Source organism: Oncorhynchus tshawytscha, linkage group LG18 (assembly GCF_018296145.1).
Source record: "Oncorhynchus tshawytscha isolate Ot180627B linkage group LG18, Otsh_v2.0, whole genome shotgun sequence".
NCBI lineage: Eukaryota > Metazoa > Chordata > Actinopteri > Salmoniformes > Salmonidae > Oncorhynchus > Oncorhynchus tshawytscha.
This window is the reverse complement of record NC_056446.1, coordinates 4,307,839-4,321,359: the sequence shown is the minus strand read 5'-3', so window position 1 is coordinate 4,321,359 and position 13,521 is coordinate 4,307,839. Positions and strand designations below refer to the sequence as shown.

At 45.4% G+C, this 13,521-nt stretch overlaps 1 protein-coding gene across 1 annotated transcript; it reads left to right on the top strand.

The window, feature by feature from the left end:
• The first annotated feature begins 8,072 nt into the window (after positions 1–8,072).
• Positions 8,073–8,835, top strand: LOC112218039 (zinc finger Ran-binding domain-containing protein 2-like). The gene is made up of 3 exons (XM_024378643.2): positions 8,073–8,462; positions 8,577–8,659; positions 8,765–8,835. Exons 1-3 carry the CDS (start codon positions 8,194–8,196, stop codon positions 8,833–8,835), a joined length of 423 nt encoding a protein of 140 aa, XP_024234411.2. The 5' UTR covers positions 8,073–8,193.
• Positions 8,836–13,521: the final 4,686 nt, after the last annotated feature.

Genomic DNA, 13,521 nt, shown 5'->3' with positions numbered 1-13,521 from the left:
ATTTACTTTTCGGCACAAAACAAGATGAGTAGGCCAAACGAACAGCAAAAGCACTAGTCTATGTCCATCTACTATCGGCGATAGTACAAAAGTTGACCTATTCTATTCTGTGTGAGAAATAAATATTCCTTACATAGTCTGGACAGTTGTGGGATGCCAAATTAATAGTTGTGGGATACCAAATTAATACAACCACTAGCATCAAAAAAGCTTTCTTACGCAATGAGGCTGATGCAACAGATCAGAACATGTAGCTTAAAAACTATTAGGCTATTTCTTCACATTATAAGCGCAGCAATGTGCACACGGCACTAGGCTATAAGCACGAATGCTCCATTAGTGGTAAAACACCATTATCAACAGTGACAGCAAATGCGATTATCCATGTATTGCTTTTATTATAAAGGGGAAAATGAACTTCCCCAAACTTGAAACTCACACGCTGCTTATGTTTGCCAGTTAGTGTCACGCCCTGACCATAGAGAGCTGTTTATTCTCTATGTTGGTTGGGGCGTGACAGTGACTAGGGTGGTTTATCTAGGTGATTAATCATCTATGTTGGCCTGGTATGGTTCCCAATCAGAGGCAGCTGTATATCGTTGTCTCTGATTGGGGATCATATTTAGGCAGCATTTCCCCATTGTGCTTTGTGGGATCTTGTCTATGTATAGTTACCTGCGAGCACTACTTTGAGCTTCATGTTTAGTTTTTTTCGCTTTATTGTTTTTGTGCTTTGAGTTTCTCTTCCAAATAAAAGGATGGAAACATACGACGCTGCATCTTGGTCCACTCCTTATAACGATCGTGACAGAAGATCCCACCACAAACGGACCAAGCAGCGTTGCCAGGAGGAGCAGACATCCTGGACATGGAAGGATATCTTGGACGGTAAGGGATCCTGGACATGGGAGGAGATCCTGGCCGGAAAGGATCGCCTTCCATGGGAGCAGACGGAGGCAGCGTGGGAACCACAACGACGGCACCGGGGTGTGCGGCCACGACGGAAGTCAGAGAGGCAGCCTCAAAAAAATGTTTTGGGGGGTGGCACACAGGATGATTGGCGGAGCCAGGTTTTGAACCAGAGCCAACTCCCTGTACTCATCGTGGGGAGCATGTGACCAGTCAGGCATGTTTCGCGGTGATACGCACAGTGTCTCCAGTGCGCATTCACAGACCGGTGCGTTCTGTGCCAACTCCTCGCACTTGTCGTGCTAAAGTGGATATCTGTCCAGGATGGGTTGTGCAGGCTCAGCGCGCCTGGTCTCCAGTGCGCCTCCTCGGTTCAGGATATCCTGCACCGGCTCTACGCGCTGTATCCCCAGTGCGCCTTCACAGCCCAGTGCGTCCTGTGCCATGTGGTCATTTGTCCAGGCCACGTTGTGCCAGCTCTACGCTCCAGACCTCCAGTGCGTGTCCACAGTACATCCTGTGCCTCCTCCCCACACTCGCCCTGAGGTGCGTGTCACCAGCCCGGTGCCACCTGTACCGGCCCCACGCATCAGGCCTTCAGTGCGCCTCCACAGTCCATTACTTCCTGTGCCTCCTCCCTGCACACGCCCTGAGGTGCATGTCACCAGCCCGGTGCCACCTGTACCAGTCCCACGCATCAGGCCTCCAGTCGCCTCCACAGTCCAGTACGTCCTGTGCCTCCTCCCCGCACTTGCCTTGAGGTGTGTGTCACCAGCCCGGTGCCACCTGTACCGGTCCCACGCATCAGGACTCCAGTGCGCCTCCACAGTCCGTTACATCCTGTGCCTCCTCCCCACACTCACCCTGAGGTGCGTGTCACCACCCCGGTGCCACCTGTACCAGCCCCACACATCAGGCCTTCAGTGCGCCTCCACAGTCCAGAGCTTCCGACGACAGTTCCCAGTCCGGAGCTTCCGGCGACAGTTCCCAGTCCGGAGCTTCCGACGACAGTTCCACGGTCCAACCTCCAATGACGGTCCGCGGTCCGGAACCTCCTGAGACGGTCAACGGTCTGGAACCACCAGCGATGATCGACAGTCCGGAACCATCAGCGACGGTTGGCGGTCCAGAGACTTTAGCGACGGTCTGCGGTCCAGAGTCTCTAGCGACGGTCTGCGGTCCGGAACCTCCTAAGACGGTCAGCGGTCTGGAACCACCAGCGACGGTTGGCATTCCGGAACCACCAGCGACGGTCGGCGGTCCAGAGACTTTAGCGACGGTCTGCAGTCCAGAGCCTCCAGCGACGGTCTGCGGTCCAGAGCCTCCAGCGACGGTCTGCGGTCCAGAGCTTCCAGCGGGGGTTCCCAGTCCAGAGCCTCCTGCGAGGGTTCCGGTTCCTCCGGCTGCACAGCCTTTAAAGTGGAATAATGAGTTTCATTTTAAGAAGTTATTTGGACAGTTTAGTTGTGATACAAATCTTATCGAAACATATATGCTCATGGGCCAGCCTACATGAGGTGTGCGACTACAATTCGAAAAAGTTGCAATAAAAGGGATCGTTTTTTGCCTTACGCTGGGCATCATTCACAAGTGATAATGTATAATTCACAACTGATAAACTAATATTGTCACCCATCACACTATTCTTGATTTAACCTCTTGATACTAGCCATCCCGGATCCGGGAGCGTGAATACAGCCTCAAGCTCATTACCATAACGCAACGTTAACTATTCATGAAAATCACAAATGAAATGAAATTAATATGCTAGCTCTCAAGCTTAGCCTTTTGTTAACAACACTGTCATCTCAGATTTTCAAAATATGCTTCTCAACCATAGCAAAACAAGCATTTGTGTAACAGTATTGATAGCTAGCGTAGCTAGCTAAAACCCATAGGGAGGGTCCGGGTGGGCGTCTGTCCACGGTGGCGGCTCCGGCTCGGGACGTGGACCCCACTCCAACCAAGTCTTAGTCCCCCTGTAACGCGTCCTTTGATTGGACACGCACAGGAAGCCTGGTGCGAGGAGCTGCCACCGGAGGACTGGTGTGTGAAGGTGGCACAGGATGTGTGCACAGGACCTTGAAGGTGTACTGGAGAGCCTGAGAGCAGGACTGGCATAGGACGTGCAAGGCTAGGTAGGTACACAGGAGGCCTAGTGCGTGAGGCTGGCACACTCTTCACCAGCCGACTAACACGCACCTCAGGACGAGTATGGAGCGCTGACCCAGGTGCCATCAAATCCCCGACAAGCTCCGTCGGGCGAATATCGTATCTAAAGCACCAACCTAGCAACTCCCTCATAACTCTCTCTCCTCCACTTTCCCCATTAACTCCTTCACAGTCTCTGCTTCACTCACCTCCAACACCGGCTCTGGTTCTGGTCTCCTCCTTGGCTCCTCACGATAAACAGGGGAGTTGGCTCAGGTCTGAACCCTGACTCTGCCACACTCTCCCTGAGCCTGAGCCCCCCAATAAATTTATGGGGCTGACTCGCGGGCTTCCATCCGCGTCGCCGTGCTGCCTCTTCATACCAGCGCCTCTCCGCTTTCGCCGCCTCTGGCGGCGATATTCTCCAGGCTGTGTCCAGGGTCCTTTTCCGTCCAATATCTCCTCCCAAGTCCAGAAGTCCTGTGATCGCTGCTCCTCACGATAAACAGGGGGAGTTGGCTCAGGTCTGAACCCTGACTCTGCCACACTCTCCCTGAGCCCCCCCCCCCACAATAAATTTTTGGGGCTGACTCTCGGGCTTCCTTCTGCGCCGCCGTGCTTTTCTCTTCAACTCCATTCTCCTATAGCCCTCCTCGCACTGCTCCAGCGAATCCCAGGCGGGCTCCGGCAGTCTCTCTGGGTCGACCGCCCACCTGTCTATTTCCTCCCAAGTCGTATAATCCAACCTTGGTTGCTCCTGCTGCCGCTGCCTGTCACCACGCTGCTTGGTCCTGGTGTGGTGGGTGATTCTGTTACGGTTTTCCTCCGTTGAAAGAGAGTCGGACCAAAATGCAGCGTGGTTAATTTGATTCATCTTTAATGAATGATGAAACGAACAATACAAAAACAATAAACGTAACGTGAAAACCGAAACAGCCTAAACTGGTGCAAACTAAACACAGAGACAGGAACAATCACCCACGAAACACTCAAAGAATACGGCTGCCTAAATATGGTTCCCAATCAGAGACAACGAGAATCACCTGCCTCTGGCAATTTGGCAATTTGGATATACTCCAGAATGTTATGAAGATTGATCAGATGATTTGCAATTAATTGTAAAGTTCCTCTTTGCCAGGCAAATTAACTGAATCCCAAAAAAAACATTTCCACTGCATTTCAGCCCTGCCACAAAAGGACCAGCTCACATCATGTCAGCTCACATCAAGTCATTCTCTCGTTAATACAGGTGTGTGTTGACGAGGACAAGGCTGGAGATCACTCTGCCATGCTGATTGAGTTCGAATAACAGACTGGAAGCTTCAAAAGGAGGGTGGTGCTTGGAATCATTGTTCTTCCTCTGTCAACCATGATTATGTGCAAGGAAACACATGCTGTCTACATTGCTTTGCACAACAACGGCTTCACAGGCAAGGATATTGCTGCCAGTAAGATTGCACATAAATCAACCATTTATTGGATCATCAAGAACTTCAAGGAGAGCGCTTCAATTGTTGTGAAGAAGGCTTCAGGGCGCCCAAAAAAGTCCAGCAAGCGCCAGGACCGTCTCCTAAAGTTGATTCAGCTGCGGGATCGGGGCACCACCAGTCCAGAGCTTGCTCAGGAATGGCAGCAGGTAGGTGTGTGTGCATCTTCACTACAGTGAGGGGAAGACTTGAGGATGGCCTGGTGTCAAGAAGGGCAGCAAAAAAGCCAAAGGGAGGAGGTGAGGGCCCTCGGAGTGTGGTATCAGGAAAATAACCTCACACTCAACGTCAACAAAACAAAGGAGATGATTGTGGACTTCAGGAAACAGCAGAGGGAGCACCCCCCTATCCACATCGACGGGACAGTAGTGGAGAGGGTAGTAAGTTTTAAGTTCCTCGGCGTACACATCATGGACCAACTGAATTGGGCCACCCACACAGACAGCGTCGTGAAGAAGGCGCAGCAGCACCTTTTCAACCTCAGGAGGCTGAAGAAATTCGGCTTGTGAACAAAAGCACTCACAAACTTTTACAGATGCACAATCGAGAGCATCCTGTCGGGCTGTATCACCGCCTGGTACGGAAACTGCTCCGCCCACAACCATAAGGCTCTCCAGAGGGTAGTGAGGTCTGCACAACGCATCACCGGGGGCAAACTGCTTGCCCTCCAGGACACCTACACCACCCGATGTCACAGGAAGGCCATGAAGATCATCAAGGACAACAACCACCCAAGCCACTGTCTGTTCATCCCGCTATCACCCAGAAGGCGAGGTCAGTACAGGTGCATCAAAACAAGGACCGAGAGACTGAAAACCAGCTTCTATCTCAAAGCCATCAGACTGTTAATATAATGTTTACATACCCTACATTACTATTCTCATATGTATATACTGTATTCTATACCATGTTCTGCATCTTGCCTATGCCGCTCTGTACCATCACTCATTCATATATCTTTATGTCCATATTCTTCATCCCTTTACACTTGTGTGTATAAGGTAGATGTTGTGAATTGTTAGTTTGGATTACTCGTTGGTTATTACTGCATTGTCGGAACTAGAAGCACAAGCATTTCGCTATGTGACAAATGTGTATGTGACAAATACAATTTGATGATTTGATTTTACTCCAGGAAAAACATCAGGGACAGACTGATATTCTGCAAAAGGTACAGGGATTGGACTGCTGAGGACGGGGTAAAGTCATTTTCTCTGATGAAACCCCTTTCCGATTGTTTAGGTCATCCGGGAAAAAAGCTTGTCCGGAGAAGACAAGGTGAGCGCTACCATCAGTCCTGTGTCATGCCAACAGTAAAGCATCCTGAGACCATTCATGTGTGGAGTTGCTTCTCAGCCAAGGGAGTGGGCTCACTCACAATTTTGCCTCAGAACACAGAATGGTACCAACACATCCTCCGAGAGCAACTTCTGACCAACCATCCAGGATCAGTTTGGTGATGAACAATGCCTTTTCCAGCATGATGGAGCACCTTGCCATAAGGCAAAGTGATAACTAAGTGGCTCTGGGAACAAAACATCGATATTTTGGGACCATGGCCAGGAAACTCCTCAGAACTTAATCACATTGAGAACTTGTGGTCAATCCTCAAGAGGCGGGTGGACAAACAAAAACCCACAAATTCTGACCAATTCCAAGCATTGATTATTCAAGAATGGGCTGCCGCCAGACAGGATGTGGCCCAGAAGTCAAATGACAGCATGCCAGGCCGAAAAAGAAAAAAGAAAGGTCAACACTGCAAATATTGACTCTTTGCATCAACTTCATGTAATTGTCAATAAAACTATTTTACACTCATGAAATGCTTGTAATTATACTTTAGTATTCCATAGTAACATCTGACAAAAATATCTAAGAACCCTGAGGCATCAGACTTTGTGAAAATTAATATTTGTGTCATTCTCAAAACTTTTGGCTATGACTGTACATACAAAATTACAAAACATGAAGAAAAACAGACACATTAATCAACATGGAGGTCTCTGATCATTACTCTGAACTACCAAGAGGGACCAGAACATGGAGATGGGGGTGTGCTCGGCCCTATGTGTTCTGTAGTCCACGATCGGCTAATTTTTCTTGCTGACATTGAGGTAAAGATTGTTGTTGCCATGTCTCTGACCTTCTCCCTGTAGGCTGTCTCATTGTCATCGGTGATCGGGGCTTCCACCGTCACGTTGTCGGATAACTTAATGATGATTTTGGAGTTGTGCGCGGCCACAGAAAGTACAGGTGGGGACTAAGCACGCAACCCTGAAGGGCCCCCGTGTTGAGGGTCATCGTGACGGTGTTGTTGACTACCCTCACCACCTGGGGCGGCCGATCAGGAAGTCTATGATCCAGTTGCAAAGGGAGGTGTTTAATTCCACTGTCCTTTGCTTAGTGATGAGCTTGGAGGGCACTATGGTGTTGCACATTGAGCTGTAGTCAATGAAAATGATTCTCTCGTAGGTGTTCCTTCTGTCCAGATGGGAAAGTTGGATCTGTTGGGGCGGTATCCGAATTGGAGTGGGTCCAGGTTGTCTGGGATGATTGTGTTGATATGAGCCATGACTAGCCTTTTAACCTCTTGAAACTAGGGGGCACTATTTTCATTTTTAGAAAAATAACGTTCCCAAATTAAACGGGCTATTTTGTCAGGACAAGATGCTAGAATATGCATATTGACAGCTTAGGATAGAAAACACTCTAAAGTTTCCAAAACTGTAAAAATATTGTCTGTGAGTATTACAGAACTGATATTGCAGGCGAAAGCCTGAGAAAAATCCAATCAGGAAGGGACTCTTATTTAGAAACCTCTGCGTTCCTATGCTTCCCTATGGAGCAGTGAATGGGATATCAACCAGATTCCTTTTTCTATGGCTTCCCTAATGTGTCTAGTGTCACAAGACATAGTTTCAGGCTTTTATTTTGATGGATCTAATTTGGAATATTTTTTGGCGTTGTCGTGACCGCAGTTTCCGGTGGATTTCTCAACCAAACGTGAAGAACAAAAGGAGGTATTTTGGCTATAAAAATAATCTTTATGGGACAAAATGAACATTTGCTGTCTAACTGTGAGTCTCGTGAGTGAAAACATCCGAAGCTCATCAAAGGTAAAGGATTTAATTTGATTGCTTTTCTGATTTTCGTGACCAAGTTGCCTACTGCTAGCTGGACATAATGCTATGCTAGGCTATCGATAAACTTACACAAATGCTTATCTTGCTTTGGCTGTAAAGCATCATTTCAAAATCTGAGATGACAGGGTGATTAACAAAAGGCTAAGCTGTGTTTCACTATATTTCATTTGTGATTTCATGAATAGGAATATTTTCTAGTAATATTTTTTGTTTGTTGCGTTATGCTAATTAGTGTCAGTTGATGACAATTCTCCCGGATCCGGGAGGGGTAGTTCTATTAAAGCATCTTGGCTACAGAGTGCTATGGGGTGATAATCATTTAGGTAGGTTACTTTGACATTCTTGGGCAGAGGGACTATGGTAGTCTGCTTGAAACTTGTAAGTACTTTATTACAGACTGGGTCAGGGAGAGGTTGATAATGTCAGTGAAAACATTTGCCAGCTCGTTAGAGCATGCTTGGAGTACGTGTCCTGGTAATCCGTTTGGCCCTGCGGCCTTGTGAATGTTAACCTGTTTAAAGGTTTTACTCACGTCGGCTATGGAGAGCATGTTCACACAGTCATCCAGAACAGCTGGTGCTCTCATGCATGGTTCCGTGTTACTAGCCTCAAAGCGGGCATGTAGCTCGTCTGGTAGGCTTGCGTCACTGGACAGCTCGCGACTGACAGAAAAGACAACAGAGGGAAAGATGATGAAAGCTGGAGTAACAGAGATAGGCAAGACCCTGGCTGAGAAGATTCTCTTTTGTGCGAACAATTGGCAGTGTAAAATGTAAGTGACTAACTCTTCATAAAACCTCTAGATGCATGCATGGTGGATCTTAACACAGGTAATGCTTTGACTGTATGTGATAAGCACATGATTGTATGCTTTTTTTACTTATAGCTGCTGCAATGTGAACTGGGTCAGGAGGTCTGAGTGCAACATGTGTAACACTCCTAAATTTGCCAAGCATGAGGAGAGAACAGGTACACTACACAACACTGCCCAAGTTATTTGTCCTGTTTTAAAGTAAATTGCCTCCAAGATATTCCTTGTTTACTCTTAATTCCATTGCCCTTTCGTGTTATCAGGATATGGTGCAGGGTTCAATGAGCGGGAGAATGTGGAGTACATCGACCGAGAGGAATCTGATGGAGAATAGGACAAGGTGAATATCTTTTGTGAATAAGCGCTTACTGTCACGCCCTGATCTGTTTCACCTGCCCTTGTGATTGTCTCCACCCCCTCCGGGTGGCGCTTTTCCCCCCCCAGTGTATTTATCACTGTGTTTCCTGTCTCTGTGCCATTTTGTAATATTTTTTTTTGTCTTTCAATATTTACCGGTTTGGGAGAAAAACAAAAGTACAGCGGGAATCCTGGGAGCAAGTCTTCCTTAAAAGAGAATTTTAAAAAGGCAGATCCAGTGAAAGCAGAAGATTAGGAGGAGGATGATGGCGAAGAGGAAGGAGACCTTTCAAAATACAAACTAGATGTAAGGACATGATAAAATACAAACTAACCTGTTCAGTTAATGCAGGAGCACATTTTTAGGAACACAGTGAGTTACTGTATATAGCACTTTTCCATTGATTTACATTGTAAGGCAGTTCTAAGTCATTATTTCCACTATTAATATGTGCAGTGGTTGCTCCACTAAAAGTTTTGTGATTATGCTGACTTAAGAGGTCATTTGTGGTTTAGTACAGTATCCTGTGTCACTATTTCATTGCTCCAGACCAGCATAAGGGGGAGTTAGAGCACTGATTATGCTTTTGGGTCCTACTGTGTCTCTAACTGACAATGAATGGGCAACATAAACTTAAATAGAAACTGATAATTCTGCACGACTTCAGTATTACTTACGAAAACTGTTGTGACACAGGTTTATTGTTATTTTATTTATGATTATTTTGCTTTTGATGTAGTACTGTAAGCCACTCCCGACCAGTCACAGTGCCTGAGTGGCGTAACGGTCTAAGACACTGCATAGCAAGCAGTGCAAGCTGTGTTGCTACAGATGCTGGTTCAATAACTATGCTGCCCTCCATGAGATGATTGGTGATTTTTGGTTTCTCTCCCTCTAAAATCAGATAAATAAAAACAAATAAATATTTCTAAATAACATGTCTCACCCCATGTTCACTATACATTATTTGAAAATGTTACGCCCTGACCTTAGAGAGCCGTTTTATTTCTCTATTTGGTTAGGTCAGGGTGTGATGTGTGGTGGGCGTTCTATGTGTTGTTTTCTATGTTTCTTTATTTCTATGTTTTGGCCGGGTATCAGGGACAGCTGTCTATCATTGTCTCTGATTGGGAATCATACTTAAGTCGCCCTTTTTCCCTCCTTTCAGTGTGGTTAGTTATCTTTGTTAGTGGGAGTCTAGCCCTGTAAGCGTCATGGTTGTTTTTCGTTTGTTGTTTTTCGTTTGTTGTTTTTCGTTTGTTGTTTTTCGTTTGTTGTTTTTTGTTTGTTGTTTTGTTGGTGGCATTTTAAATAAAAAGAGAAATGTACGCTCACTACGCTGCACTTTGATCTCCTTCCAACGACGGCAGTGACAGAAAATGAAATCATTTCCAAAATATTGTTATTTTTTAAACAAAGCGATTATTATTATTATTAATTTAGTAATATGTAAAAGACTATTGGATATTTTCACAGATATATTATTAACCCTGTTATTAGCAGGACAATATATATTGGTCATATTGTTCATGGCTCCAGAGTGGGGCACAATGGGATGGGATTGCCTTGCAGTTCTCCAGATGTGTCCACTGAAAGCTCGTGAGGTTCAAGGCATGAGGTCACGGGGCACGGGATGGGCCGCAGAGCTGTGCACAGAAGACCAACCTAGCACATGGGGAAGGGAGGAGGATGGAGGGGGGGTGGACCCCTACCCCTCCACACTGGCAACACTTTAAGTGGCATTGCACTAATAATGGCGCTGACAAGGGAAATGTTCCCGCTGTTTTTAGTGCCAGTCTGCACGTTCAAAATAAAACAATGTAACTAATGGCATCTTTATGCTTTCGTTACAGTTTTTCCCAATTGCGAAAACACAATTTTGCAAACTAGGCTGGTTTTATCAAAATACTTAACACAATTCACAAAACCACACACACAAACTGCAAAATACCTCATATATCCTACAAAATGAAGCACTGCAACCAAAACTACATATAGCATTATCAAAATCAAACGTTTGCACGAAATGGCCCACACTTCATTCATATTACCAGATTTTTGTCTAACCAACTACACACTGTTGGGCTTAATGAAAAGCACTCATCTTTGGTATGCTTGGCCATAATACTAAAACCAAGTTAAAAAAAATCAAATTCACCAAACAAGTCAGTGCAACATATGCACAACAGATATATTTACATTGGCCTGAACAAAAAATATGCTCACAAAATAATTGTAAACTGAAAAAGAAAATTGCAGAAAGAATGTGCATAAAAAAATATATATAAAAAAAGAGTAAAGAAAAATAATTAGGCAGCATCTTGCCGCACAGCTGGTTCTGGCCACAACGCCTCGTCCACATCACAGGCAATATCTTCCCTTGCCAGACATCGAGGGAAGAAGCGCCTTGAGTGCCTTGTCCATCCCTGAATCGCACCCACATCAATCTCATCACATGCCTGTTCCATAGCCTGCACAAGAGGCATGCGCACAAAGGGCTGCCAGTCCTATACCTTCCACCGCCGTGCCAAAAATAACTCTTCTATGGGGTTCAGAAATGGTGAGTATGGTGGGAGGTATTGCACGAGAAATGGTGGGTGGTCAGCAAACCAGTTTTGGACTGGAAAGCTCACGTTGTCCCATACTACAACGTACCGGGTTCTTTAATGGTCTGCATCATTCATACGCTCTGGTGGTATGACAATGTTGTGGAGTCTGTCCAGAAATGTGAGAATATGGACTTTGTTGTATAGTCCAAGGTTAGCATGACGGTGGAGGACACCATGCGTATTGGAGATGGCAGTGCACATTGTGATGTTCCCACCACGTTGGCCAGGAACATCTATAATGGCTCTGTGGCCAATGACGTTCCTCCCCCTTCTTCTGGTCTTTGCTAGGTTGAACCCAGCCTCATCTATAAAGATGAACTCATGTGGGATTGCATGAGCATCCATTTCCAGTACTCCCTGAAAACAAAGAACAAAAGCAGTCAATATGGTGTTATCCAGTACATTGGGAAACAATGTTGCGTGTAGTGTACTGCAGTCAATATTGTACTTACATCCACATATGCTCGTCTGACCTCTTTGTTTCTTTGAGAGATTCTCTCAAACGGCACCTTATAAAGTTGTTTCATTCTGATCTGGTTTCGCTTGAGAATGCGAGCCAATGTGGACAGGCTGACTTGTTGAATGTTGTTGAATATAGTGTTGTCTTGGATGATGTGGCTTTGAATTTCTCGTAATCTGATTTCATTATTTTCCAAAACCAAGTTTACAATGGCAGCTTCCTGTACCCTGGTGAACATTTGGCCCCTTCCTCCACCATGGTTGCGTCTCTCAGTCATTTAGAAAAACAAAAATATAGGGCTTGGACAATGCAACCTAAAGATATTTCCCCCACAGTAGAGTAAATTCTACAGGAAATTTGTGCAGTTAGTGTATGACATCAGCCATTCTTGAAGTAAACAGGTGTCACCCAACTGATACACTATGACATGGGGTGTACTACATAGTGTGAAAGAAATTTTGGTTACATACCTGTACTCCAGTCTAAATGTCCGGATGACACAGGCGACAGTAAAATGGCTCAAGTTGGGCTGCACTCTCTGTCCAGCCTCTCGCATTGTCAGCCCATGGTTGATGACATGATCAACTAAGGTTGCTCTGATTTCATTTGAAAGTTGTTGTCTTCTTTGGCCATGAACTCTACCAGCTCTACCCTTACCTCTCACTCTTCCGCCCCCTCTCATTCTCACCCTCCCTCTTCCTCTTCCTCTCTCTGCAACGGCTTCCATTGTTGTTGTAAAACAAAAGGTGCTCACCTGTAGCCTTGTCATAGTGCTTACTTCCTTATTGAAGTGGTAACATTTAACCATTGAGGTGTTTGGCAGGTGGCACATATATTGGTAGATTAGCTGATGTAGTGTCATTTTGAATGGCAGTGTTTTGAATTGGCAAACATGTGACTTTATGTCAGATTGTTGTGTCTTATGCAGAGAACCGTGTGCAGTCCATTTAAAAAGTGCCATTTTGAATTGCAAAATGTGTGTAAAGCAGAAAATGTGTTTAGAGTTTTGGAGACTTGAGAAGAGGTTTTGCTCTCTGTGTGTCAGTTTAAATAATTGTGCTGTGCATGTCATTTTAGTGTGTTAGCAATTGGAAAAAACTGTAATAAAATAATGATAAAAATACTCTTTCAAAATGCCAATGTTTATTTAGTTATGGATCCATAACGAATTACTATGGGAATAAATATCACTGAATTACAGAAATATCCTCCGATCCTCTGTATGTAATTATTGGCGAAGAGTCACGTCATATTTTTCAATGTAGTGTAGGCCTACCGTAGGAAACATGAGTCTCACTAGTGTTCAGTAATGTGCTGTTAAAAGTGGGTTAGGTCTTATTTATTTAAAGAGAATATTGAAGTTAGAAGCAATAGGATTTGAAGCAATAGCCTACAACTATTTCAACACCGTTTCACGCTGCTCTGAAATAAGAATATGTTCTTAATTACAAGGACAGCCTACTCCTTCCACACTATCAGGGAATTAAACCCCGGTCTCACGTGTGCCTGCATGACACAGGTATTCTTTAGCTAAATAGCCCAGTACTGTACTCCTGACCATCACATTGAACAGCACCATATTTTCCGTTCCTT